The following is a 25,647-nucleotide window of genomic DNA, read 5'->3' as shown; positions in this document are numbered from 1 at the left end:
TCTCACTAGGCCATCACCTCCCCTGGAGACACGGCCAGTGTTGAGGATGTTGACACAGCTTGAGGACCAATTTCTACTGACCACTCGATTTCCCACAGTCTGGTCATCACTTGTCCAAGCCTCTTTAGAGGCCCAAATCACAATATAATCATTTCAAAGCCCAGACACGTATGTCTCTTTAATATTGTGAGAACACCAACAGAATTACACGTTTATCAAATTTATCTGCCACAGATAGTGGTGGAGTCCAAAATATTGACTGCTTTCAAGAAGAAAATTAAGTATAGTTCATGGGGCTAAAGATATCAAAGTGTAGAAGGAGAAAGCAGGAACAGGGGACTGAGTCGGATGATCAGCCATGATCACATCAAAGGTGGTGCAGGCTCAAAGGGCCGAATGGCCTGCTCCTATTTTGTTTGTTTCTATGTTTCCATGTCTATTCATTTTTGAACGGTTATGCATTCCTGAAATGAAACCACAGAGTGATGAAAATAAAAAAATAAAAAAATTGATAGTTTTACTGTTGTTACTAGTGGCACATCAATCTGAATTATAACACTACGGTCAAGCAAATTAAGTTATTGAAATTTATCTGCGTCGAGTGATCCTCTCGGCTAATGGTTATGTTTTGACAGGGATCCCAAACAGACTTGTAGCCCAATCTTGTGGGGTTGATCTTGGCTGTCTGCTAACCCCACCCCCACTCCGATCCCTTCTGGCCTCTTTGAGGAAGACCATGGATCACAGACCCCATTGACAGAGGTCACAGTCACCGGACTCAGCATCACCACACTGAAGGGAATCCGAGGCCTTAGAATGGAAAGGAACCATGGCGATGAGATGAGCTTGGCAGGAACAGAGTTTCTGAAGGGGCTAGGGGAAGGGTGGAGGGAGAGGGGGAGGGGGAGGTGTTGGAAGAACGTCTCTCAGTTAGCACCTTATTCTAAGCCTGTGTAGAAACAAGGGGAAACATTAGGAGGGCACGGTGGCTCAGTGGTTAGCTCTGCTGCCTCACAGAACCAGGGACCCACATTCAATTCCGCCGTCGGGTGACTGTCAGTGTGGCGTTTCCACGTTCTCCCCGAGTCTGCATGGGTTTCCTCCCACAGTCCAAAGATGTGCAGGCTAGATGGGTCAGCCACAATAATAGAATGTATGGGGTTACAGGGAAAAGCAGGGATGCTCTTTGGAGGGTCAGTGTACACTCGATGGGCTGAGTGGCTTCTTTCTGCACCGTTGTGATTCTAATTGTATCGAGCCTTTTGGAAAGGAGTTAGAGGTCAGAAGGTTGGTAAAATGGGAAAGCATCAGGCTCTGCTGCCAAACAGCAGGAAATGTGGCAGACAGCCGTTTTGGAAACCAACTCTGCCACTTAAGTGGTTCACTAAAGGTCTCTTCCTTTATTTGCATGCCAAATAGACTGCAATGATTCAAGAAGGCAGCTGACCACTGATTTCTCAAGGGCACCTTGGGCTGGTCAATAAATACTGGCTCGGCCTGTGCTGAAGAAATTTACAGTTCAGAGCACAAAAATAGGAAGAAAGTAGCGCTTTGGATGTCTATCACCATGTTACATAAGACTGCAAAAGACATCATGCTTTACTTTGTGCAACATCAGCTGTTCCTTGGTGCATTAACATTTCGCTAGGAGTGAAAGGGCCCTCTGCCACATGAGAATACCACTAAGCAAACACTGGTGACCTCCATCAGTGTGCAGGGGCCTGCCTTCCTTCTTGTGCACTCCTTAGCCCATGACGGTGCAGCAAAGTGGAAATGACCATCTCAATGGCATTGACACCGCCAACTCTCAATGAATCTCCTGCGTCTGCCTGGCTGTTTTTATACTTACTTGTGGGTTGTGGGCATTGCAGCCTGAGACAGCATGGGTTGCCCATACCTAACTTCCTTGGGAAGATGGAGGTAAGCTTTCTTGTTGAAACCACTGCAGTCCATTTGGTGGCCACTCGGAAGGAAATGCCAGGATTTTAACCCAACAACACTGAATGAACGGTGATATCTTTCCAAGTCAGGACAGTGAGTGGCCTCAAAGAGAATTTGCTGGTGGTGGTGTCCAATGTATCTGTTGCCCTCGTCCTTCAAGATGGAAGTGATCATGAATTTTGAAGGTGCTGTCTAAGGAGTGTTGGTGAATTTCTGCAGCGTAACTTGTAGATGGCTCATACTGCTGCTACTGAGCTTTGGTGGTGGAGGGAGTGAACATGATTTGACTGGTCTTAAACTCTAACTGAGTCCATTGCTGAGTTCATTTCCTCTGAGTGCAGTACCAACAGTGGCCACCACGCGTGCTGGCAATGCTGAGCAGCAAGCCTTACTTGACAACTACGCAGAAAGTGCCCTTGTGAGTCCTATCACCCACCAAGCTGGTTCACTTCTCCATAGGCCAGCCTAGCTTTCCGACCTGGAACCCTTTCTGCCTCAGGAATTCCCAGGCAATGTCTATATGTTTGACAATTGATACGATCTGTAATGAATACCCATATGTTATTGTATAGTCTATGTAATGTGTGATGACAATTTAGACAGTAAGAATTGACACTTAATACAAGGATCTTCCAGAGAGAATGCAAGCGAGCACCACTTTTATATGAACTCTGATCGATGACACTGACTGCGCTGTGTATTAATAATAAGTAATGACAACACTTTAACCTTGTGTGTTGTCTTTGGAAAGTGCAAATATGGTCAAGTTTCCATGGCTTCTCTTATCTGTCCTTCCATTTACTATTTTCTGACCATCACAACATAATGCCTGAGCCTCCAACTTTGAAAGCAGAAAGTATAACTTTATTTGCATGCTAAATAGACCGCAATGATTCAAGAAGGCAGCTGACCACTGACTTCTCAAGGGCACCTTGGGCTGGCCAGTAAATACTGGCTCGGCCTGTGCTGAAGAAATTTACAGTTCAGAGCACAAAAATAAGAAGAAAGTAGCGCTTTGGATGTCTATCATCATGTTACATAAGACTGCAAAAGACATCATGCTTCACTTTGTGCAACATCAGCTGTTTTTTCCACTTCGTGTTCCACTCTTCAATGATTTAGAATCTAGTTGTTTTTCTATATAGTATTTGGAATTATTTCCCTTGCAGCAACTTCCTTTAGGATCTGTGTAAGCCTATCTTACACCAATGTGTTAAATTTAATGACTGAACTTGAGTATTTACTTAGAAGTGTATCAAATGTCTGAACAAGCCAATGGCTTACCACACAATGACACTGTTGGCAGTCTTGTACCCAAGAGTCTCCACTTTTATACGTCATGTCTCCTTTTTGATTCAGGCATTGACTGGTTAGTCGTGGGTCACACTCAGGGCAACAGAAAAGATCCACTGTAGGGTTTTCACAGTCACAGACCATCCGTCGACACAGCACCAAGCCAGTCTGTAATGGGATAAAAAAAATAAATTGGTGGAGCAGATGGTATTACTGTTTATCATGTGCAGTAGGACCTTTATCACAGGCTTTGATTTGATTTTGTATTGTCATGTGTACTTACATACAGTGAAAAGGTTTGTTTTTCATGCAGTGCAGGCAGATCATACCATACAAAGATGATAGGTTGATTGAACAGAGCGAAGGATACAAAGTTACAGCTATAAATCAAGTGCACAAAGCGAAGATCAACAGTAGATTTGAAATCTGAGAGGTCCATTCAGAAGTCTAACAAGAAGAAGAAGCTGTTCTTGAACCTGTTGGTACGTGTGTTTAAGATTTTGTATCTTCTGCTTGATGGAAGAGGTTGGAGAAGATTATACCCGGGGTCAGAGGGGTCTTTGACATGCTGGCTGCCTTGCAAAGACAGTAAGAAGTGTAGATGGAGTCAATGGATGGAATGTTGGCTTGTGTGATGAACTGGGCTGTGTTTTATCAACTGCATAATAATTTACCATTTTTTTTTGAAACGTGGGTTTAATTTTGATTGGGAGAACTCTTTCTTCAAGCCACCAGAACAAGAATCACAAGTTTGTCCCTTCCAGTCCAGTGTATTTGTTCTTCAATGTTACAGCAGTCATCCTGCCTTTCCCTTTGATTGTGATTGTCCAGTGCTGGAGTTAGCAGACAAACTGTGAATCATCGCAACTACTTAAATAGCAACACCAGTAAGGCGGCAGCAGAGTAGGATGCTCCTGTTGGAGCTCCTCTGCTCTGCCTCTTCTTTTTCTTGCTTTTTCCCCTCTCTTTTTCTCTTCTTCCCTCCCCTTTAGCACCAGAGGCAAATCCTGGAGCAGCGGCAGGCGGAGCAACGTGCGTGCTCTGAGCCCCGGAACAGCGAGTGGGATGTGAGTCCCGGAACAGCGTGTGGGATATGAGCCCCGGAAAAGTGCGCAGGCTGCAAGCCCCAGAACAGCGCAAGAGCTGCGAGCCCCGGAACGGCGTGCGGGATGTGAGTCCTGGAATAGCGCATGGGATGTGTGTCCTGGAACAGCGCGCGGGCTGCGAGCCCTGGAGCAGTGTGTGCTGTGAGTGGAGCAGTGCGTGGGCTTGGAGCCCCAGGACTGTGTGAGCATTGAGCCCTGGAACAGCTCGTGGGCTGTGAGCCCCGGAGCAGCACGGGGAACCACACAGGCAGCGAGTCCCAGGTGGAGACCAACGTGGTGTGGGGGCAGTCCTGGAACTTCCCTTGGAGCAGCTGCGTGCTGGTATGGAGCAGACTGGGGCTTGGAGTGGAGTGGGGACGGCTGTTGGACTGAGGTCTGGTGTGGGCGGTCAGACCATGTACAGAGGCCCTATGCTGAGCTGCTACACTGTAATGTTGGTAATTTCCTACCCTAACCCTTTAACAATGTCCTGTTTTTAAGTTGTTTTTCAACTCTATAAAGTAATGCAATTACTTTTATTCCATTACAGTATCCAAGACTTGTATCTAGGTGCCTGTACCCAAGATGTTGTCATAAGAAAGTGGACATTATAAAAGCTTTTCACTGTACTCCTACAATGGTGAACATGCGACAATAAAAGAATATTTTATATTCTATTCCAGCAGACTTTGAGTAGCAATTGAATTGTGCCGATACCTAAATCATTATGAATACAGCATTATGAGTACAGTAAAATTTTGATATAATTTGAATTAATTTTTTCCAATCTATGTTTGATGTCCCTCATCCATTTCTCCACCTGCTCACTGCCATCCACATTCATTTTCACTGGCCAGTGTAGGAATGTAGGGTGTAATCAGTCTCGAGGTACAGTGGGTGGTTCCCCTGTCTCTGAGCCTGACAGTCTGGGTTCATATTGCCTTCAGAGGCCAACAGTCAAAGAACATACGTGAAAAACATAAAATAAAGAACTGCAGATGCTGAAAATCTGAAACAAAAATAGAAATCGCTGGGGAAACTCAGCAGGTGCAACAAGCATCTTTGGAGAGAGAAACAGTGTTAATGTTTCGAGTCCAGTGACTCTTTGTATAGTTCCGATGACCCAAAAATTTAACTCTGTTTCTCTCTGCACAGATGCTGCCAGGCCTGCTGAGTTTGCACAACAATTTCATTTTCGATGTTGAATATTAACCTGTGAGTCCTTCCAACAGACACCATGGCAAATGGTAGGAATGGGAAAGATTCCTGGTCAAACATTTGATGGGAAAAAGAACATTGAAGCTTTACCAACACTAACCAGAATGCAACAAGCATGTGAAAGCGCTTCATGGCACAAAGATTTGGGCTCCCTGAGTAAAGTATAATGTACCACCATCAGGACACAGACATCATAAGGCAAAATTGGCTTCTCCTTTAACTAGAATGACATCCCAACATGTTGGATTCCTGCAAATCAGGACTTATTGCTTTATCTGTATTAGCTTTCTTATGCAAGTCCTCCCAATAGTCTGATCAAAGACTGGAAGAACTAATTGTGAATACTTAGAAAAACATGAGAGGTGTGGGGCACTCGTCCCTCAGTTACTCTGCACCTCAAGACCACTTTTCTGTCAATGTAATGCCTTTAACATAATCTAAAGCATGTAATGTAAAGCATAATCTAAAGCTCTTTATGCAAAGCGCTTATCAAAATTTGATCAAAACTACATGAAGAGATGTTCTAACAGAAGCATAGTCAATGGCCGAGATTTTGAGAAATGCTTTCAAGGAGGATTGAGACTGAGGTTTGTGGAGGGATTCCAAACCAGTGGCAGCTGAAGGTGCAAACGTGCAGTGAATAATTTCAGGATTGCAGAGCCTGGAACTGGAAAAGTATAAAAATCTCTGAAGGTTTATAATAAAAACAAAAAGTGCTGGATAAACTCAGCAGGTCCAGCAACATGCATGAACAGAGAAAGACTGAGTTTTTAGTCTGATATGAATGGAATCAGTGGGATGGAGAAGACTACTGGGTAAGGGAGGCACAAGGCCAGGGAGGGATTTGAAAGTGAGTATGAAATTTGGAAATCAGGATGTTATAGGAATATGGAGCCAATGTAGGTCAATGAGGATGGGGTGGGGCTTGTTCCAATGTAGTATCTAGGTGACAGAAATTTTGATCCCAAGTTTAAGTAGGCTGCCATATGGGAGGCCAGGCATGAATGCTTTGATGTAGACAGGTTTAGAGGGAACAAATGCAGCAGAGGTAGAGCCAGGAGGACTAATGGATGTATAGATGTAAATCCTAGTGATGGAGCAAGTGTGCGAGTGGAAATTACACCAAACATTGCTAATGCTCTAGTTCAACCTTAACCTTTTGGCTCAATATACTCACCTAACAAAAATCTATTGATTTCACACTTGAAAGATCCAATTAATCCAACATCTTCAGCCTTTTAAGAGCAGAGGTAGGCCATTCAGCCCACTGAGTCTGCCCTGCCACCCAGTGAGATCATGGCTGACTTGATAATCATCAAGTCTACCTTCTTGCCTTTTCTCTCTAAGTCCCTTATTGACTAAATATCTATCTGTCTCCACCTTCAATGTACTTAATGACTCAGCCTCAGCTGAGTAAGAATCACCTCTTTATCAGGATGTTAAATGTGCTACCCTTTACTTCAAGATTATGCCTTTTGGTCCAAGACTATCCCGTAAGGGGAAACAGTTCCTCTGCACCTGTCCTGCCAAGTCCCCTGAAAATCTTCTATGTTTGAATCTGTGGAAGTCACTACCTCAGAGCGTGGTGGAAACTAGGAAACTAAATAAATTTAGGGAGTAGATAGTCAGGCTTTAAATCAGTAACCGGTTTGAAATAACTCCACAGAGGCTGGTATCCCATCACCAAATCACCCTGTATTTACATGTGCACAGTACATGGACTCTGACCAGCTAGCTCAGAGCCAGGCCCTAGAGTGAGGCGAATCCATGAAGCTTCTGTTTAACAGCTCAGATTGAAAGCCCCAATCAGGGATTGCATACTCAATGAGATCCACTCGGACAACCTCCTTCCAATCATTACAACGTTGAAAAGATCTGGAAAGCGGGCAGGAAAGTGGAGGCAAGAGACCAAAACGAGATCAGCCATGATCATATTAAATGGTAGATCAGGCTTGAGGGGTTGGATGGCCTAATTCTGCTGCTATTTCTAAAGTTGCTAAGCTTCAATGTTCTTCAGAGAATTCCAAATGTTGATTACGCTTTGTGTGAGAAGTGCTACTTAAGTTTCTTTTCTACCTTTGATTTTAGAATTAAATAGCCTGGTTCTCGTAATAACTCATCAAAGGAAATACATTCCCTGCCATTACCTATCTAATCTGTTTAAAACTGTAAAATTATTGCAAGCTCCTCTTGGAGCATTGCATCAAGAAAGCAGACTACATAGCGGCAAAACAATTTTAGTCTAAAAAGATGTCATCTGTCAGCTCGGTAGACTGAACAGCTTGTTCCTGTCTGCACTCTTCTTTGCTCTGTTCTAATACTTCAAATGTAAAATGCATGGTTCATTATTCTGCTTGCTGCCTGCCTTTCTTATAAGCATAAATAATTTAAAGGTATGAGTTGATCTTATTTACCATTTGCATAATTCACATTAAAAATAAAATACATCCCCCACAAGGTTAAATTACATTCTCAACTGCAGCGGTTGGAAGCTGGTCGAATAAAGCTGAACATCAATGGATTAAATCAATAAATCAGTCATTCTGTTGAAAAATATCTGTACTACCACATTTTTATAATTAGATTATAACACATGCTGAATGCACAGTTTTCCAATCTGTGATTGACAATAAAAGTGTTTCCAACATATGCCAAATTGAACTCACAGTCAGTAAGTTGCAATATGTTGTTTTCATGACACAAGTTATTAGACCGTTAATTACATCAACTTACAACTCCAGCGCAGAATAAGAACTGTAAAAGTTGCCAAAGTAGTTCTGATTGACCCTTAGTTGCTCGTATAAAAGGCTTGAGTTTGGCAATAATTATTAACTGGAAGCAAGGTGTTGACCTTGATGCTAATATAGATATTCTATGGATGAATAAAAAAAATACATATGACTATAAGAAATAGGAACAGGAGTTGGCCATTCAGCCCTTCGAGCCTGCTGCAGAGTTTCAAACTGGTCATGGCTGATCTGTGCTGTGTTTCTGCTGCCATTTTTTGAAAATCCTCCAGATTGCTTGACAGGAGGTCACCAGCTTCCTACCTGCTCCCCTCTTATTTAAAATCCTCATTCTCAGCAGTGCTTTCTCTTCCCTCAGAAGTTAAAGTTTCACAGCCTGACCAGACTCCAGGACAGGTCCCTGGTGGGGTTTAACCTTGTTGGGGGGGTGGGGGGGGGGGGTGGGGGGGGGGGCGGCGGCGGGAGGTGGGGGAGAGTGGGGATGGGGGTGTCCACCAAACCTCAGGAAAGGGATGCAGTTAGAAAATGTGACCTTTACAGTAACCTCAGCTGACGGAAGAATTGAATCCATGCTATCAGCAGCACTAGAGATAATGGGAACTGCAGATGCTGGAGATTCCAAGATAATAAAATGTGAGGCTGGATGAACACAGCAGGCCAAGCAGCATCTCAGGAGCACAAAAGCTGACGTTTCGGGCCTAGACCCTTCATCAGAGAGGGGGATGGGGGGAGGGAACTGGAATAAATAGGGAGAGAGGGGGAGGCGGACCGAAGATGGAGAGTAAAGAAGATAGGTGGAGAGGGTGTAGGTGGGGAGGTAGGGAGGGGATAGGTCAGTCCAGGGAAGACGGACAGGTCAAGGAGGTGGGATGAGGTTAGTAGGTAGCTGGGGGTGCGGCTTGGGGTGGGAGGAAGGGATGGGTGAGAGGAAGAACCGGTTAGGGAGGCAGAGACAGGTTGGACTGGTTTTGGGATGCAGTGGGTGGGGGGGAAGAGCTGGGCTGGTTGTGTGGTGCAGTGGGGGGAGGGGATGCACTGGGCTGGTTTAGGGATGCAGTAGGGGAAGGGGAGATTTTGAAACTGGTGAAGTCCACATTGATACCATATGGCTGCAGGGTTCCCAGGCGGAATATGAGTTGCTGTTCCTGCAACCTTCGGGTGGCATCATTGTGGCAGTGCAGGAGGCCCATGATGGACATGTCATCAAGAGAATGGGAGGGGGAGTGGAAATGGTTTGCGACTGGGAGGTGCAGTTGTTTGTTGCGAACTGAGCGGAGGTGTTCTGCAAAGCGGTCCCCAAGCCTCCGCTTGGTTTCCCCAATGTAGAGGAAGCCGCACCGGGTACAGTGGATGCAGTATACCACATTGGCAGATGTGCAGGTGAACCTCTGCTTAATGTGGAATGTCATCTTGGGGCCTGGGATGGGGGTGAGGGAGGAGGTGTGGGGACAAGTGTAGCATTTCCTGCGGTTGCAGGGGAAGGTGCCGGGTGTGGTGGGGTTGGAGGGCAGTGTGGAGCGAACAAGGGAGTCACGGAGAGAGTGGTCTCTCCGGAAAGCAGACAGGGGAGGGGATGGAAAAATGTCTTGGGTGGTGGGGTCGGATTGTAAATGGCGGAAGTGTCGGAGGATAATGCGTTGTATCCGGAGGTTGGTAGGGTGGTGTGTGAGAACGAGGGGGATCCTCTTGGGGCGGTTGTGGCGGGGGCGGGGTGTGAGGGATGTGTCGCGGGAAATGCGGGAGACGCGGTCAAGGGCGTTCTCAATCACCGTGGGGGGAAAGTTGCGGTCCTTAAAGAACTTGGACATCTGGGATGTGTGGGAGTGGAATGTCTTATCGTGGGAGCAGATGCGGCGGAGGCGGAGGAATTGGGAATAGGGGATGGAATTTTGGCAGGAGGGTGGGTGGGAGGAGGTGTATTCTAGGTAGCTGTGGGAGTCGGTGGGCAACTCATATTCCGCCTGGGAACCCTGCAGCCATATGGTATCAATGTGGACTTCACCAGTTTCAAAATCTCCCCTTCCCCTACTGCATCCCTAAACCAGCCCAGTGCATCCCCTCCCCCCACTGCACCACACAACCAGCCCAGCTCTTCCCCCCCACCCACTGCATCCCAAAACCAGTCCAACCTGTCTCTGCCTCCCTAACCGGTTCTTCCTCTCACCCATCCCTTCCTCCCACCCCAAGCCGCACCCCCAGCTACCTACTAACCTCATCCCACCTCCTTGACCTGTCCGTCTTCCCTGGACTGACCTATCCCCTCCCTACCTCCCCACCTACACCCTCTCCACCTATCTTCTTTACTCTCCATCTTCGGTCCGCCTCCCCCTCTCTCCCTATTTATTCCAGTTCCCTCCCCCCATCCCCCTCTCTGATGAAGGGTCTAGGCCCGAAACGTCAGCTTTTGTGCTCCTGAGATGCTGCTTGGCCTGCTGTGTTCATCCAGCCTCACATTTTATTATCAGCAGCACTAACCAGCTTATCAGCCAACTGAGCTAACAGATGCCCAACCTTGGCAGTGGATGACTTCTTACCCACAGGAATTTCAATTTGCATCCCAAATCATCTACATCTTTTTCATTCATTCGTGGGATGTGAGTCAGGCCGCCATTCACTGCCCATCCCCAGTTGCCCCTTCAGAAGATAGTAGTGAGCTGCTTTCTTGAGCCACTGGACCCCACAATGCAGTTAAGCAGAGAGTTCCCAAGATTTAGACTGAGGAAATGTTGCAGGTTGTGTTGTTAACAAACTGGAACAGGATGCTGAACATCTTCTCAAAGAGCTTACCATCTGTCACACACCAGACACCGTGCTGCTCTTCCTAATCCACTGCTGCCCCAACTGCTCATCCAGGGACACAGCATTGAGTGGCATGACCTCTGAACTCAGGGAAGGGCAGTATGCAGGCTAGACAGGGCAAAAGTGGAAGCATGGAAAATAGAAGCAGGAGTAGGCCATTCAGCCCTTCAAACCTGTTCCATCATTCAACGAGAGCAAGACTGATCTATGGCCAAACTCCATATATCTGCCTTGGGCTCATATCCCTCGATATCTTGCTTGATTAAAAAAAAAGTCTGCCTTAGATTTAAATTTAACAATTAAGTCAGCATCAACCACCGTTTGACAAAGAGAGTTCAAAAACTCTATTACTATTTGAGTGTTGAAGTGCTTTCTCTCCTGAATGGCCTGGCCCTAATTCTTTGTCTATTCACCTGATTCTAGAATCTTCAACTGGTGAAAATAGCTTATCTTCATCAACCCTGTTTTTTTCTCTGTTAACTTTGTGAAGACTTTGATTAGATCACTCTAGGGCTATTTTATGAGGAGAGGTTGAGTCGGTTGGGACCGTACCCATTGGAGTATAAAAGAATGAGAAACACCCTGGCACAACATCGTGGGCCGAAGGGCCTGTACTGTGCTGTACTTCTCTATGTTCTATGTTCTATGTAACCTCATTGAAGTGTGCAAGATTCTTAGGGGCAAAAACATAAATTGCTGGGAAAGCTCAGCAGGTCTGGCAGCATCTGTGGAGAGAAATCAAAATTAACGGTTCGTGTCCAGTGGCCCTTCTCCAGAAAGGATTCTTAGGCGACTTGCCACTGTAAATACAGATAGGTTGTTTCCCCTTGTGGCAGAACCTAGGACTAGAGGGCACAGTTTCAGAATAAGGAGCTGTGTGTTTAAGACAGAGATGAGCAGGAATATCTTCTGTCTAAGGATAGTGAATGTGGGAAATTCTGCAGAGGGCTGCCGAGACTGGGTTGTTAAGTATATTCAAGCCTGAGGTAGAGACACTTCTAATCAGTAAGGGAATCAAGACTTCTGGAGAAAAGGCAGCAAAGCTGGAGTGAGGATTATCAGATCAACTGTGAACTCAGTGAATAGCAGAGAGACTCAAAGGACCAAATTATCTATTTCTGCTCTGACATCTTGTCTTTGCTAAGCGCATATTGACTCTTGCTTTTCCTACCTTATGGCAATGACTGTACGCATAAAATACTTAAAAGGTTGTAGAGATCTTCCACATTTCTGAGGATCATAGAAGGTTTTCTATAAATCAAAACCTTTCATTGCAACTTAACTTGAAGTTAAACCAGAAAGAACGAAACCAATCTTTGATAACAAGGTGTAGAGCTGGATGAACACAGCAGGCCAAGCAGCATCAGAGGAGCAGAAAGGCTGATGTTTCAGCCCTAGACCATTCTTCAGAAAATTTCTGCCATTTTCTGAAGAAGGGCCTAGGCCTGAAGCATCAGCCTTTCTGCTCCTCTGATGCTGCTTGGCCTGCTGTGTTCATCCAGCTTTACACCTTGTTATCAAAGATTCTCCAGCATCTGCAGTTCCTACTATCTCCAAAAACAAATCTTTCCCCAGTTTATATCCTATTTCAAAACAAGGCTGAGCAAGAGAGGAAGGAATCGATGGCAACCAGCTTACATCGTCAACTGTTGATTGCCGGTCCACATTAATCTTACGTCTTTATTTTCTGGCCCTGAAGTCCTTCTTCAACACAAAGTAAACTTTCTCCTCCTCTCTTCCTGACCTTTGCCTGAACCTACATGCTGCTTTTAGAGTCATACAGTCTTGCATCATGGAAACAGATCCTCTGGTCCAACTAGGCCAGCTTGACATTTAAGAGGCATCTGGATGGTTACATGAAAAGAGAGGGAATGGGGGGATATGGACCAAATAAAGGCAGAAGGTTTGTCTTCTAGTTTGGCCAGGACATGGGGTGGCACGGTGGCTTAGTGGTCAGCACTGTTACCTCACAGCACCAGGGACCTGGGTTTGATTCCATCCTCGGGTGACTGTCTGTGTGGAGTTTGCACGTTCTGCCCGAGCTTGTGTGGGTTTCCTCTGGGAGCTCTGGTTTCCTCCCGCAGTCCAAAGATGTGCAGATTAGGTGGATTAGCCATGCTAAAATTGCCCATAGTGTTTCAGGGTTGTGCAGATTAGGTGGGTTATAGGGGAATGGTTCTGGGTGGGATGCTCCAAGGGTCAGTGTGGACTTGTTGAGCTGAAGGGCCTGATTCCACACTGTAGGGATTCTATGACATGACGATTAGTGAGGGCTGAAGGGCCTGTTCCTGTGCTGTACTTCTCTGTTAGTCCATGTTGACCATGTTCCCAAGCTAAACTAGCCCCGTCTGCCTTCTCCTAGCCCATATCCTTCCAAACCTTTCCATTCATGTGCTTATCTACGTGTCTTTTGTGTTACAATTCCTTTAAGGTCAAGATCCATGCTGGTCCAGGATGCCTATTTAGTATCTGTACCTTTCCAAATTCCAAGGATAGATCTTAAGTCATCAGCACATGGAGCAGCCCTTAAACTTTAAAAATCACGCAATTCAAACAAGTAAAAAGAGTGCAAAACTAGAACAAAGCAACCAAAGTTTTGGGACAAGTAAGTAATCTCACAACTTTAATTACAAACTCACAATATTATTTTACAAATCCACAAAATACTTCACAAATTTGCAAGAACATGCCCATCCAGGCATAGTTTAAAAAGAAACAAGGCCTGCACAAATAATTTCAGATTGAATTCAAACATTCTTGACCTGTGACCGTAATGTATCCTAGTCATGAGGAGATAGGCGCACTGGGGAGATATTGGGAAGATGAAGCACAGATTGGGTCACAGCTTTGCAGAACACCTACGTCCTGTCTGCGACAATGACCTGATCTTCCAGTTGCCTGCACATCACCCTGTTCCCTGGTCAACATTTCAGTCTTGCTGCAGTATTCCAGCCAAGCGCAGGGCAAGCTGGAAGAACAATATCTCATTTTCGACTTGGGAACCCCACAGCCTTCTGGACTCAATGTCGAATCCATTAGTTTTTGGGCTTGAGCACCTTCCTCCATCTCCACACTCCAACACCCACACACGAGGCCTTTGTAGCTTATGGGCTGCTACCACACAACACCCATTGTCTAATAGTCCCCATTGGCTGCTGTTCAGTCTCCTAGGCTGACCTTTAGCTGTCCTTTGTCTGCCTAATTGTTTTTCTCTCTAAAGCTTTTGAGAAGACTTGTACTATGGGTTGTGGATGAGGTTGTAGAATTGCTCGCCAAGCTGATGTGTTTGGTTACAAATGTTTCGTCACCCTGCCAGGTGACATCATCAGTGCGCCTCTGGTGAAGCAGCTGTGTTCTGTCCTGCTTGTTATTTATTTCTGGTTTTCTCTCTCTCCGGGCCTTCATCTCCACCTATCATTTACTCCTCCTCTCTTCCCCACCCCATCTTCAGCGAATATACCAACCTTTTCCTAGCCACAATCAGTTCTAAAGAAGGGTCTGCTTTGTCTCCGCAGATGCCACTATATCTGCTGAGTTTTCCCAGCAGTTTCTGCTTTTGTAGGTGTAGTGGGCTATGCAAAGAGTCAATGTCTCCAATAAAACTTTTCTTATTGGAAATGTTCACGATTAATTGATCATTTCATGCGGATATTTGACAGATCCCTTTATACCGTAACAAATACAGATGTCAATGAAACCCGGCAGTGAAAGACTCAGAATAAGGGCAGAAGTTTCTGGAAATACTCAGAAAATCAGACAGCACCTGTGGAGAGAGAAACATGGTGAGTATTTCAGCTCGATGACTTTTTGACAGAACCAGGTAATAGTGGAAGCATGGAACTGCTCACAAGCTACTCTGGCATTTTCTCTCTAAGACACTTAGTAAATGTCCATGATGTTTTACATTCACTTGCTTTACACTCACTTGTGTATTATTGCATTATATCAATTCATAGAATCCCTACAGTGTGGAAACAGGTCCTTCAGCCCAGCATGTCGACACTGACCCTTGAAGCATCCCACCCAGGCCCATACCCTTATAACCCAACTAATCCACACATCCTTCAACACTATGGGCTATTTAGCATGGCCAATCCACCCTAACCTGCACATCTTTGGACTGTGAGAGGAAACCGGAGCACCCGGAAGAAACCTTTGTAGACATGGCGAGAATGTGCAAACTCCACACAGACAGTTGGCTGAGGATGGAATTGAACCCAGGTCCCTGGCACTGAGACGCAGCAGTGCCAACCACTGAGCCACCAGGCCTTCAAGGGAGTTTCTCTCTAGGGGCCCTGCGCTTTCTAGTTCCTAGTGTCATCCTGTCAGTACGTGTTAGATTTAATCGGTAACTCATCTGTGAAAATATTTTTAACTTCCGTTTTAATTTTCTAGTAATCATCACAGACATCCCCTTGTTATTGGTTCTCACTGACTAACAAGATCAAATTTTACATCATTTTGGAAATCATTAATATATTCTACATTCAACAATTAATATTCCAATATGTTACTCATATTGGTGAAAAGCCTATATTTCATGATGGGGTGGTGGTCCCTGTAAAAACTAGGCTTTTTAAGAAGTTTTTTGGTAAAGCTCCTTGCTTTCAACAAGGGCCAAGATGAAGCTGCTTGCAGAGAGAGATAGTAGCAAAACAAGGGAGTTTACAATAGGGAGTGTAGATTATGGACCGAAGCTTACTTTTTTTGGCTGAGGGTCAGTTACACCAAGTTTTTTGGAGGGTTTTTCACTGTGAGGCCTAGCAGGATTTCCCACTGCTTCACACCAAATGCACCTCATTAATGACCCATCCTTCCCTGATGGTGTTCTTCATGACCAGCCATTATCCCCATCTTAATACATACTGCTCCGAGAACAACTCACCCCTCACTGAATATCTGCTGAAAGTTGACTGATTGTGCACCCACACCATCTTTGAAAGGCCAGCATGCCATTAATTAGCAATCCAATGTTGACCCTCCCTGCCATTGGCATGGCACAGCAGCTACAAATCCAAACTGCCCACAGGACAGAGCTGGCATGGCTGACACTCCCTCAAACACACAACTAGGCTACCCTACATATGATTCAAGACCCACTGGGGATGAAATTTGGATTATTAGGGATGGGCAATAAATGTTGGTCTCAATCTATTGTCTACATGCCATAAACAAATCAATTTGACGTATATTGAAGTTAATCATTTTGCCTGGTTTAATTCTGGAGTGGGCATGGTGCTCATGAGAAACATTGACTTCAAGGTCATCCAGAGTAGTTAATCACTACTTTGTCGGTCTGTTATAGAATAACCTGGGAAAGAGAGTAGACAGGGTCTTGTTTAGAGATAGTAGGAACTGCAGATGCTGGAGAATCTGAGATAACACGGTGTGGAGCTGAATGAACACAGCAGGCTAAGCAGCATCAGAGGAGCAGGAAAGCTGATGTTTTGGGTCTGGACCCTTTCTGAAGATGGCACTATCGACACTGAAGCATCATCTCACTTCTTTTTTCACTCTACAGTGGACTCTGACCCCGCAGCTTTTTTGACTTAGAGTGCAACCAGCTGGGCAGTGCCTACCATCTGAGGAAAACATGCTGAACAAAGAGGAGGAGAAGTCAGCAAAATGTTTAAAATATAAACTCACCTGGCACGAGCAGACCGAGCATCGATCATTTTCTAAAACCCAGATCTGTCCGTTGTGCTTTATTTTGCCGTCATGAACACAGTCTCCGGTACAGTTTTTCCCGTGAGGACATCTACAATCGTAACCTCCTTCCAGGTTAAAGCAAACAGTGTCGTTGGTGCAAGTGTGTCTCCTGGTCCCACATTCGTCAATATCTGTGAAATAGCACGTGTAAGTTTATTTTTCCAAACATTTTCAATTAACATCGTGCTTCCACTGCAAATGAAATCAATCATTCTCCCTTGTAAAAATTTTCAAAGTTAAGGTTAATTCACACCATAATATTCAATCACCCAAACATTCCGAAGAAACCTATAATTAGTTCTGAGCCAGTCAGACCTTTCACATTGAATTTTTAAAGGGAACAATGGCTTTCCCTTATTATGATTACACTTTGATGTAATTACAGTTTCATTGCAGTCCAATAAAAAATTTGTAAACTGACATCTATCCAGTGCATTTCACATTATTAGAATGTCCACATCACAATGCTTTGAGATTGCTAAATCATTCACAATGACTAATTCAGTTGCTAAATTGCTAGTAACAGTGGTAATACAATGGCATTGAGAAATATTCTGCCACCATAGACTGTCAGAGTTCAGTCCATTAGAAATTTTGCTCCAGTTCTTCCAACCTAATGGATAGCAGAAGTTCACTGGTGAGAATCGGTAAAGTTAGAAGTGATTTTTTTTTAATACACTGACCTTCACATGTCTCTCCATTTGCAGCAAACAGGCCAGTGTCATGGTATCCATCCCTGCATTCACAGTGGTACCATCCAGGGAGGTTGATGCAATTAGCACGGCTGTCACATTGAACAAAGCCCTCTGCACATTCATCAATGTCTGCACAGAGCCAGGAAGGAAAACCGAATAAAAAAACTGTCACTCGAAGTTCATTCACAATGAATATCCAATACAATCAAACACAAAATCTGTAGTTGGAGCCCAAACGAAGGGCACTGTGTTGCATGTAATCAGCTTGCAGCCCGGCCTCAGAAATATTACATTCATTTTCTCAAAGTAACATAGAAAATAGGAGCAGTAGTAGGTTATTCAGCCCTTCGAGACTGTTCCACCATACAATATGATCATCCAACTGACTCCCCTGTTCCTGCTTTCCCCCTCATACCCTTTCATCCCATTGGCCCTAAGAACTATATTTAACTCCACCATACAATATGATCATCCAACTGACTCCCCTGTTCCTGCTTTCCCCCTCATACCCTTTCATCCCATTGGCCCTAAGAACTATATTTAACTCCTTCTTGAAAACACCCAATGTTTCGGTCTCAGATGAAATCAATAATTCTCCCTTGTAAAAACTTTCAAAGTGAAGATTAATTCACACCACAATATTCAATCACATAAACATTCCAAAGAAACTCTGTGTCAGCGATATCCATAGGCTGAACACTTCTGGGTGAAGAAATTTCTTCTCACCTCAATCCTAAACTATTTTTTAAAATTCATTCACCAGCGTGTATTCCTTGTCCCTAATTGCTCTTGAGAAGTAGGTGGGGAGCTGCGTTTTGAATCGCTGTAGCCTGCATACTGTAGGTAGACTGCCCTTAGGGAGTGAATTCTTGAGTGTTGTTGGAGCTAGATATCCATCCAGCCTAGTGAGGAGTATTCCATCACACTCCCGACTTGTGCGTTGTTGATGGTGGGCAGGCATTGGGGATTAGAAAGTGAGTTATTCACCGCAGTATTCCTAGTTCTTCTAACCACATATTCATGTGGTAAGCCCAGTTCAGTTTCTGATCGATGGCAACCCCTAGGATGTTGATAGTGAGGCATTCAGTGATGGTAACACAATTCAGTGAAGTTGTAGACTTTCTCACCGAGCTGATGTGTTTGGTTGCAGACTTTGTGTCACCTTGCTTGGTAACATTGTCAGTGTGCTTCTGGTGAAGCGTCGGTGTTCTGTCCCGCTTGCTGTTTATATACCTTGGTTTGCTGGGGCGGTTGGCATCACTTTTGGTTCTGTTTCTCTGTGGTTTGCATATCAGGTCCAGTGCAATGTGTTTGTTGATGGAGTTCCAGTTGGAATGCCAAGCCTCCAGGAATCCCCTGGCATGTCTCTGCTTGGCTTGTGTTATTATAAATGTGTTTTCCCAGTCAAATTCGTGTCCTTTGTCTGTGTGTAGTGAGACCAGTGAGAATTGGTTATGTATCTTGGCAGGCAGCTAGTTGGTGTTCGTGTATCCTTATGGCCAGTTTTCTCCCAGTTTTCCCTGTGTGATGTTTCTCACAGTCCTTGCGTGGTATTTTGTATATTACATTATTTTTATTGCTTGTCGGTATGGGATCCCTTACGTTTGTCAGTAGCTGTTGCAGTTTGTTGTTGGTTTGTGGGCTACCCTAATACCTCGGGGTCTAAGTAGTCTTGTGGTCATCTCTCTGATATGTCTCTGATGTACGGTATGAGATGAGATATGGTGTAAATGATAGGTGGAAATAGAGCCCAAGGAGAGAGAAGAACAGTTGACAGTAAAAGGGGTCAATAACAGCCTACAAGAATGAATAACTGCTAATGGGGACTACAGGCTAACAATGGGCTATGTGTAATAGCAGAGCCATGTGATAACAAGGCCTGGTGTGTAGGGGTTGGAGTAAGGACTGGGAAGAGGTCCCTCGAGTCCTGAAAGTGTTGAACTCGACATTGAGCCCATTAGGCTGCAGGGTCCCCAAGTGGAAAATGAGGTGTTGTTCTTCCAGCTGGTGCTGAGCTTTGCTGGAACACTGCAGTAAGCCTGAGACAGAGATGTTGGCCAGGGAACAGTGTGGTGTGTTGTAGCAGCTGGAAACTGGAAGCTCAGGGTCTTTTTTGTGAGCAGAATGTAGATGTTCTGCAAAGCAGTCACCTAGTCTAAGCTTTGTTTTCCCAGTATAGAGGGGACTACATTGTGAGCAGTGAATGCAGTAGACTAGACTCTGGAAAGTGTTGCTTCACCTGGTAGGAATGTTTGGGCCCTTGGATACTGAGGAGGGAGGAAATAAACAGGCAGGTGTTACAGCTTCTGTAGTTGCAGGGAAAGGAGGCAGCAGGCTGTGGGCGGGCTGTTAGGAGTGAAGGAAAAGCAGCCCACGGTGTCCCGGATGGAATGGTGCTTGCAGAAGGCTGACAAAGGATGGGAGGGAATATGTGCCTGGTCATGGTATCCCCACTGATGATGATCCTAAAGGGGCTTATCGGAATTTAGAAGAAGGAGAGGTAATCTCATGGAAACACGTAGGATTTTTAAGGTTGAGAAATGTTGTGATCATCAGATGCCATTTCTGCCACCTCCAGCAAGATGCCACCACCAGATACATATTCCCCTCCCCTCCCTTGTCCACCTTCCACAGGGACCGTTCCCTCTGGGACACCCTGGTCCACACTTCCTTCACCCCCAACACCTCCCCACAGCCCTACGGCACCTTCCCCTGTAAGCGGTGAAGGTGTAACACCTGCCCATTTACCTCCTCCCTCCCCAGTATCCAAGGGCCCAAACATACCTTTTGGGTGAAGCAACACTTCACCTGCACTTCCAAGAATTGAGTCTACTGCACTCACTGCTCACAATGTGGTCTCCTCTCCCCAGTGTGGGGAAATGAAGCGCAGACTTGGCGACTGCTTTGTAGAACATCTATGTTCTGCTCGTAAGAAAGACCCTGAACTACCTGTTGCCTGCCACTTCAATGTACCACCCTGCTCCCTGGCCAATATCTGTCCCTGGCTTGCTGCAGTGTTCCAGTGAAGCCCAGCTCAAGCTGGAGGAACAACACCTCCTTTTCCACTTGGGGACCCTACAGCCCTTCGGACTCAATATTGAGTTCAATAATTATAGGGCCGAAACTCTTCCCATATCCCAGGCCTTGTTACCACATAGCCTGCCATTACACACCCCCTGATGTTAGTCACTAACAGTCCCCATTAACAACTATTCACCCTCCCAGCCTGATTGTTAGCAACTCCTTTGTCTGTCCAACTGTCTTTCTCTCTCTTTGGGCTCTATCCTATGGTTTACTCCCTATACTACCGACCTCCCTATGTTCTGCATACAAACTGACGTTTTCCCAGCCACCATCAGTTCTGAGGAAGGGTCACTGGGCCCGAAATGTTAACTCTGTTTTCTCCTTCACAGATGCTGCCAGATTTGCTGAGCTTTTCCAGCAACTTTGTTTTTGTTAAACGTTTCTTCTCATGGGTGAGCATAGGACGAGAGGGCAAAATTAAAGAGTGCCAATTTAAGACAGAGATGAGGAAGAATTTGTCCTCTCAGAGGGTTGTGAGTCTTTGGGATACCTTGCCATTGATGGCAGTTGGGGAAAGGTCCCTGTGTATATTTAAGGTTAAAATAGATAAATTCAGGGATTCAATGGTCATGGGGAAAGGGCAGTAAGGTGGATGTTAGGAATTTCAGATCAGACGTGATCCTATTGAATGGTGGCCTACCCCTGGTCCTAATTCTTATGGTTTTACACAATGTATTGGTGATTTGTTATGTCTTAATTCCACCCAGGTGGTGAAGCTGGAAATTTATCCCTTGAAGTAAATCTTTATTAAGTTTAAATGATCAAATAGAATACAATCTTTCTGGTAAGTGTTAGCTCATGATGTTACTGTGCTAGCTGAGGCCATTGGACGATTATGCAGGACAACTGAAAAGGCTTTTGAAAATTGGGACACCATTCCATTGATAGAGTTCAATGGATCTTTTACTAAAATATTTTCCTAGTTATATTTTTTCTACTGGGAATCAAAACATGAGTTTGATAAATAGGGGTGGATTTTACATTGATATTATTTCATTAGAACATAAGATGTAGGGAGGAGAGAAGAAAGCCCATCGAGTCTGATCCACCGTCCAATGAGATCACAGCCATTCTAATAATTTTCAACACCACTTTCCTGCCTTTCCCCACAAACCTTCAATTCCACTATTGATTAGAAGTCAGTCTATCTCAGCCTCGAGTATACATAACAACCCAGCCTCTACAGTCCTCTGCAGTAAAGGAGTCCTCAGACTGATTACCCTCTGAGAGAAAGAGATTTTCCTCATCTATGTCAGAGATGAATGATCTTTAATTCTGGGATTTTACCCTGTGGTCCTAAACAAGGGCAAACAGCCTTTCTGCATCTAACCCTCAAAAATCCCCTAAGAATCTTGTACGTTTTAATTAGGTCCCTCTTGTTTTTCTAGATTCCAGTGAGTACAGACCCAATCTATTCAACTGCTCTACATAAGATAGACTGCTCATACCCAGTATCAGCCTAGAGAGCATTCTCTGGAGCGTCTTCAATTTTAGCATTTCATTCTTAAGATAACAGCCCCAAAACTGTTCACAGTAAGCCATCTGTGATCTGACTAGTGCCTTGTATATTTTTATAAACACTCCCTCCTTTTATATTCCATTCATTTTGAAATAAAGGCCAATATTCCATTTGTCTTCCTTATTACTCACTGGACTTGAATGTGATTCATGTACAAGGACTACCACATCCCCCCATACTGTAGCTTTCTGTACACTTCCTTCATGTAAAAATAGTCTGCTCCTCTATTCTTCCTGCCAAAGTGCATAACCTCACACTTTCCCACTTTACATTTCAGCTGGCAGGTCCTTGCCCACTCGCTAAATCCCTCTGCAGACTCTTACCTTCACTATACGCCTTCCAAGCATCTGTAAGCAAACAAGAGTGGAGGGATCGCAGGATTATATTCCGTGCATTTTTTCCACTTAAATTAAGAGGCAGAGAAAGGTGGCACTCTTGGTTGCTCTAAGTCTGATCGGTCTGGGAGGACCAGCCTTTCTCCTGAATATTTGGGCTGCGGAATAAGCCCTGCACTTTCAGGAAGCAAGACACCTTTCTTACTTATTCTCAACTATCGAATCGTGGTTGATTCAAGAAAACTTGAACTGAAATAACTGCTTAACACATGAGGAATGTTTGAGGACTCTGGGACTATACTCATTGGAGTCTAGAAGGATGAGAGTGGATCTAATTGAAACTTACAGAATACTGAGCGGCCTGGACAGAGAGAATATTGGGAAGATGTTAACATTGGTGGGAGTGACTAGGACCCGAGGGCACAGCCTTAGAGTAAAGGGAAGACCTTTTAGAACGGAGATAAGGAGAAACTACTTCAGCCAGGGAGTGGTGAATCTATGGAATTCACTGCCACAGAAAGCTGTGGAGGCTGGGTCATTGAGTACATTTAAGACTGAGATAAATAGGTTCTTGATTATCAAGGGGATCAAGGGTTATGGGGAGAAAGTGGAAAATGGGGTTGAGGAACTTATCAGCCATAATTGAATGGCGGAGGAGACTCGATGAGCCAAATGGCCTGATTTTTGTTCTTATGTCTTATGGTCTTATGGAAAGGAAGAACGAGACATGGCAAATCATAACGTCTAGAGATAATTCTGATCCCATATATTTTTCGCGATTGCAGAAGAATGGCTAACTTTCAAATGAAATGCTGTCAAATCAACCAACTAATACAACAATGAATTCCAGAGTTAGCCCTGTGTGAATTTAAAATAGTCCATTGATACTGAGAATGGCAGGACCAAAATTCTGTCAGGTACAAGCCTAATATGGTGGATTACACTGATAAGCATACTGTTGCAACCTTGAAGAATGTCAAAAAATAATGGACTCCAAGCAATATCTTCTCCCAATACTGCAGACTGTGGTAAGAAACCTGGGTGTAATTGTTGAATACATTTCTTTTCTTCTTCAACTAAAATGTAACAGATATGCTCTAAAGTGACAGCACTGTTATCATTTGAAATATGACTTGCAGACTCTGGGTTACTGATTCTGTACAAAAGAGACACCGGTGTCTTGTTTCAAATGCACTAAGCTTACTTGCGGTTTTTTGAAAAGGAAAATTATTGTCCGACATTCTATGCCAACTTGACCAAGCTGTCAATTTTATTTGGCCATTGTGCCCAGCGTGATGCAGGCAGGTCATCATATCCCAAAAGGCTCAATTTCCATGTGCTGTTGTGGTCAGGAATGGAGATGGAAGTGGCCTGAAAATTCTCTTAAGCTCCTCCTTCTCTGAGAGGCCATCTGCCATTCTGAATGGGCAGAAGAGCCTACCTCGTACCAGTGAAGGAGTACCAGTGAAGCTTACCCCGTTTACTTTGGTCAGTTCCCCTCTCAAAATAATTTTACTGGCCTTGTTTCTGTTTCTGATTGCTGTTTATCCCTTGTGTCGTCACTTTAAAACTTCATAATCCCTTCGAATTCCACTTTTTAACAATTTCCCAGAGGATCTCTTGGTGTGACATTATTCATTCACTCAGCTTCATCACACAGCGGTCGATCTGGGATAGGCACGCTCCTAGCCACTTGCACAACATGCTATTCAAAGAACCACCGACAACTATCTGAAAACATGACTGTTGCATTCTGGGGTCGGCCTGGGATACAGAAACAATCCCATTCCCTGAAAGCAGAAATTCTGCCCTGACTATATGTCCACTCCCTGCACATTTTCATAGAATCATCAGCATGGAAGCAGGCCATTTGGCTCATCAAGTCCACACTGTTTCTTGTGATTTGTCTAGATTTGGGACCCTGCTTATTTCTGGGTATCTCCACTGTGTGGGTGAAGAGACGCAATCAGATAAACAAAAATCTGCAGTTATATCGCATCTTTCATGATGCAAGACAAGATAATTATGAAAGCATAATTAATAGCCACAGGAATAAGTCATTTGGCCTCTCAAGTCTGCTTTGTTGTTTGAAAGATCATGGCTGATCTGATTATTAACTATACTTCACTGCCTGACATGCGATTCATTAAATCATTTGTCACTTAAAAATCTGTCAAACTCAGTCTTGGATAGAATGAACGACTCAGATTCCAGTGCTCTCTGCGGAAGAAAATTCCAAAAAGTAGCAGAGACAGTAGAAACTGCAGTTGCTGGAGAATCTGAGCTAACATGGTGTAGAGCTGGATGAACACAGCAGGCCAAGCAGCATCAGAGGAGCAGGAAAGCTGACGTTTAGGGCCTGGACCCTTCTTCAGAAAGACGGGTCTTCTGAAGAAGGGTCTAGCCCGAAACGTCAGCCTTCCTGCTCCTCTGATGCTGCTTGGCCTGCTGTGTTCATCCAGCTCTACACCGTGTTATCTCCAAAAAGTAGCAATTATCTGACAGAAGAAATTCCTCATAACTGTGTCTTCTAGTTGTAGATCATTCCATTAGTGGAAACGTGCAGCATTTACCGCCTCAGAAAAATATGTCAAATAAAGTCATCGTTCATTCATCTAGAGCAAACCTTCTGAACCTTTCCCCAGAAGACAATGCCTTCATCCCAGCAATCAGCTTAATGAAATTGCTGTGAAAGTGTTTCTAATTCAAGAATAATCCTTCTGAACTGAGGAGTCAAAATCTTTGACAAAACTACTCTGGGTGAAGTTTCATCAATGCACTCTTGTAACAAGATTTCACCACTTTCACATTTATACCTCCTTGAAACAGAGGTCATTCCTTTTGCCTTCTTGCTGCATCTGCATGCTCATGTTTATTGATTCGTGTTCAAGGTCACCCCCTATTGCTGTGCACCATTCTCCAGTCTCTCTCCAGTTAAATAATATCTTGTTTTTCTACTCTTCCTACCAAAGTGGAAAAGTTCATATTTTCCCTTATTATATTCCACCTGTCAAAGTTTTGTCCACTCACTTCAGATGATCTATTTCTCGTTTTCGATCATTTGTGTCCTTACAACTTGCCTTTCTCCTGTTTTTATGCCATCAACAAATTTGTCTACTATATATTCTACCTCTGTATTCAAATCATTAGTGCAGACTGCGATTCCTGTGGCAGTCTACAGCATCCTCAGGGTTATCATTGACCAGAAACTGAACTGGACTC

General features: G+C 44.5%; 1 protein-coding gene across 6 annotated transcripts in view; it reads right to left on the bottom strand.

The window, feature by feature from the left end:
- Window positions 1–25,647, bottom strand: part of LOC125460975 (protein kinase C-binding protein NELL2-like) — a 282,133-nt gene that overhangs the window by 9,412 nt on the left and 247,074 nt on the right. For all 6 annotated transcript variants that reach the window (XM_059652561.1, XM_059652560.1, XM_059652563.1 and 3 more), the window contains 3 exons: window positions 17,476–17,616; window positions 16,730–16,923; window positions 3,226–3,402 (listed from right to left, as the gene is read on the bottom strand). In XM_059652561.1, coding sequence (XP_059508544.1) covers window positions 3,226–3,402; window positions 16,730–16,923; window positions 17,476–17,616 — 512 coding nt within the window. The remainder of the gene's footprint in view (window positions 1–3,225; window positions 3,403–16,729; window positions 16,924–17,475; window positions 17,617–25,647) is intronic.

This window comes from Stegostoma tigrinum, chromosome 18 (genome assembly GCF_030684315.1).
Source record: "Stegostoma tigrinum isolate sSteTig4 chromosome 18, sSteTig4.hap1, whole genome shotgun sequence".
Classification (NCBI taxonomy): Eukaryota; Metazoa; Chordata; class Chondrichthyes; order Orectolobiformes; family Stegostomatidae; genus Stegostoma; species Stegostoma tigrinum.
This window is presented reverse-complemented; position numbering and strand designations above follow the sequence as displayed.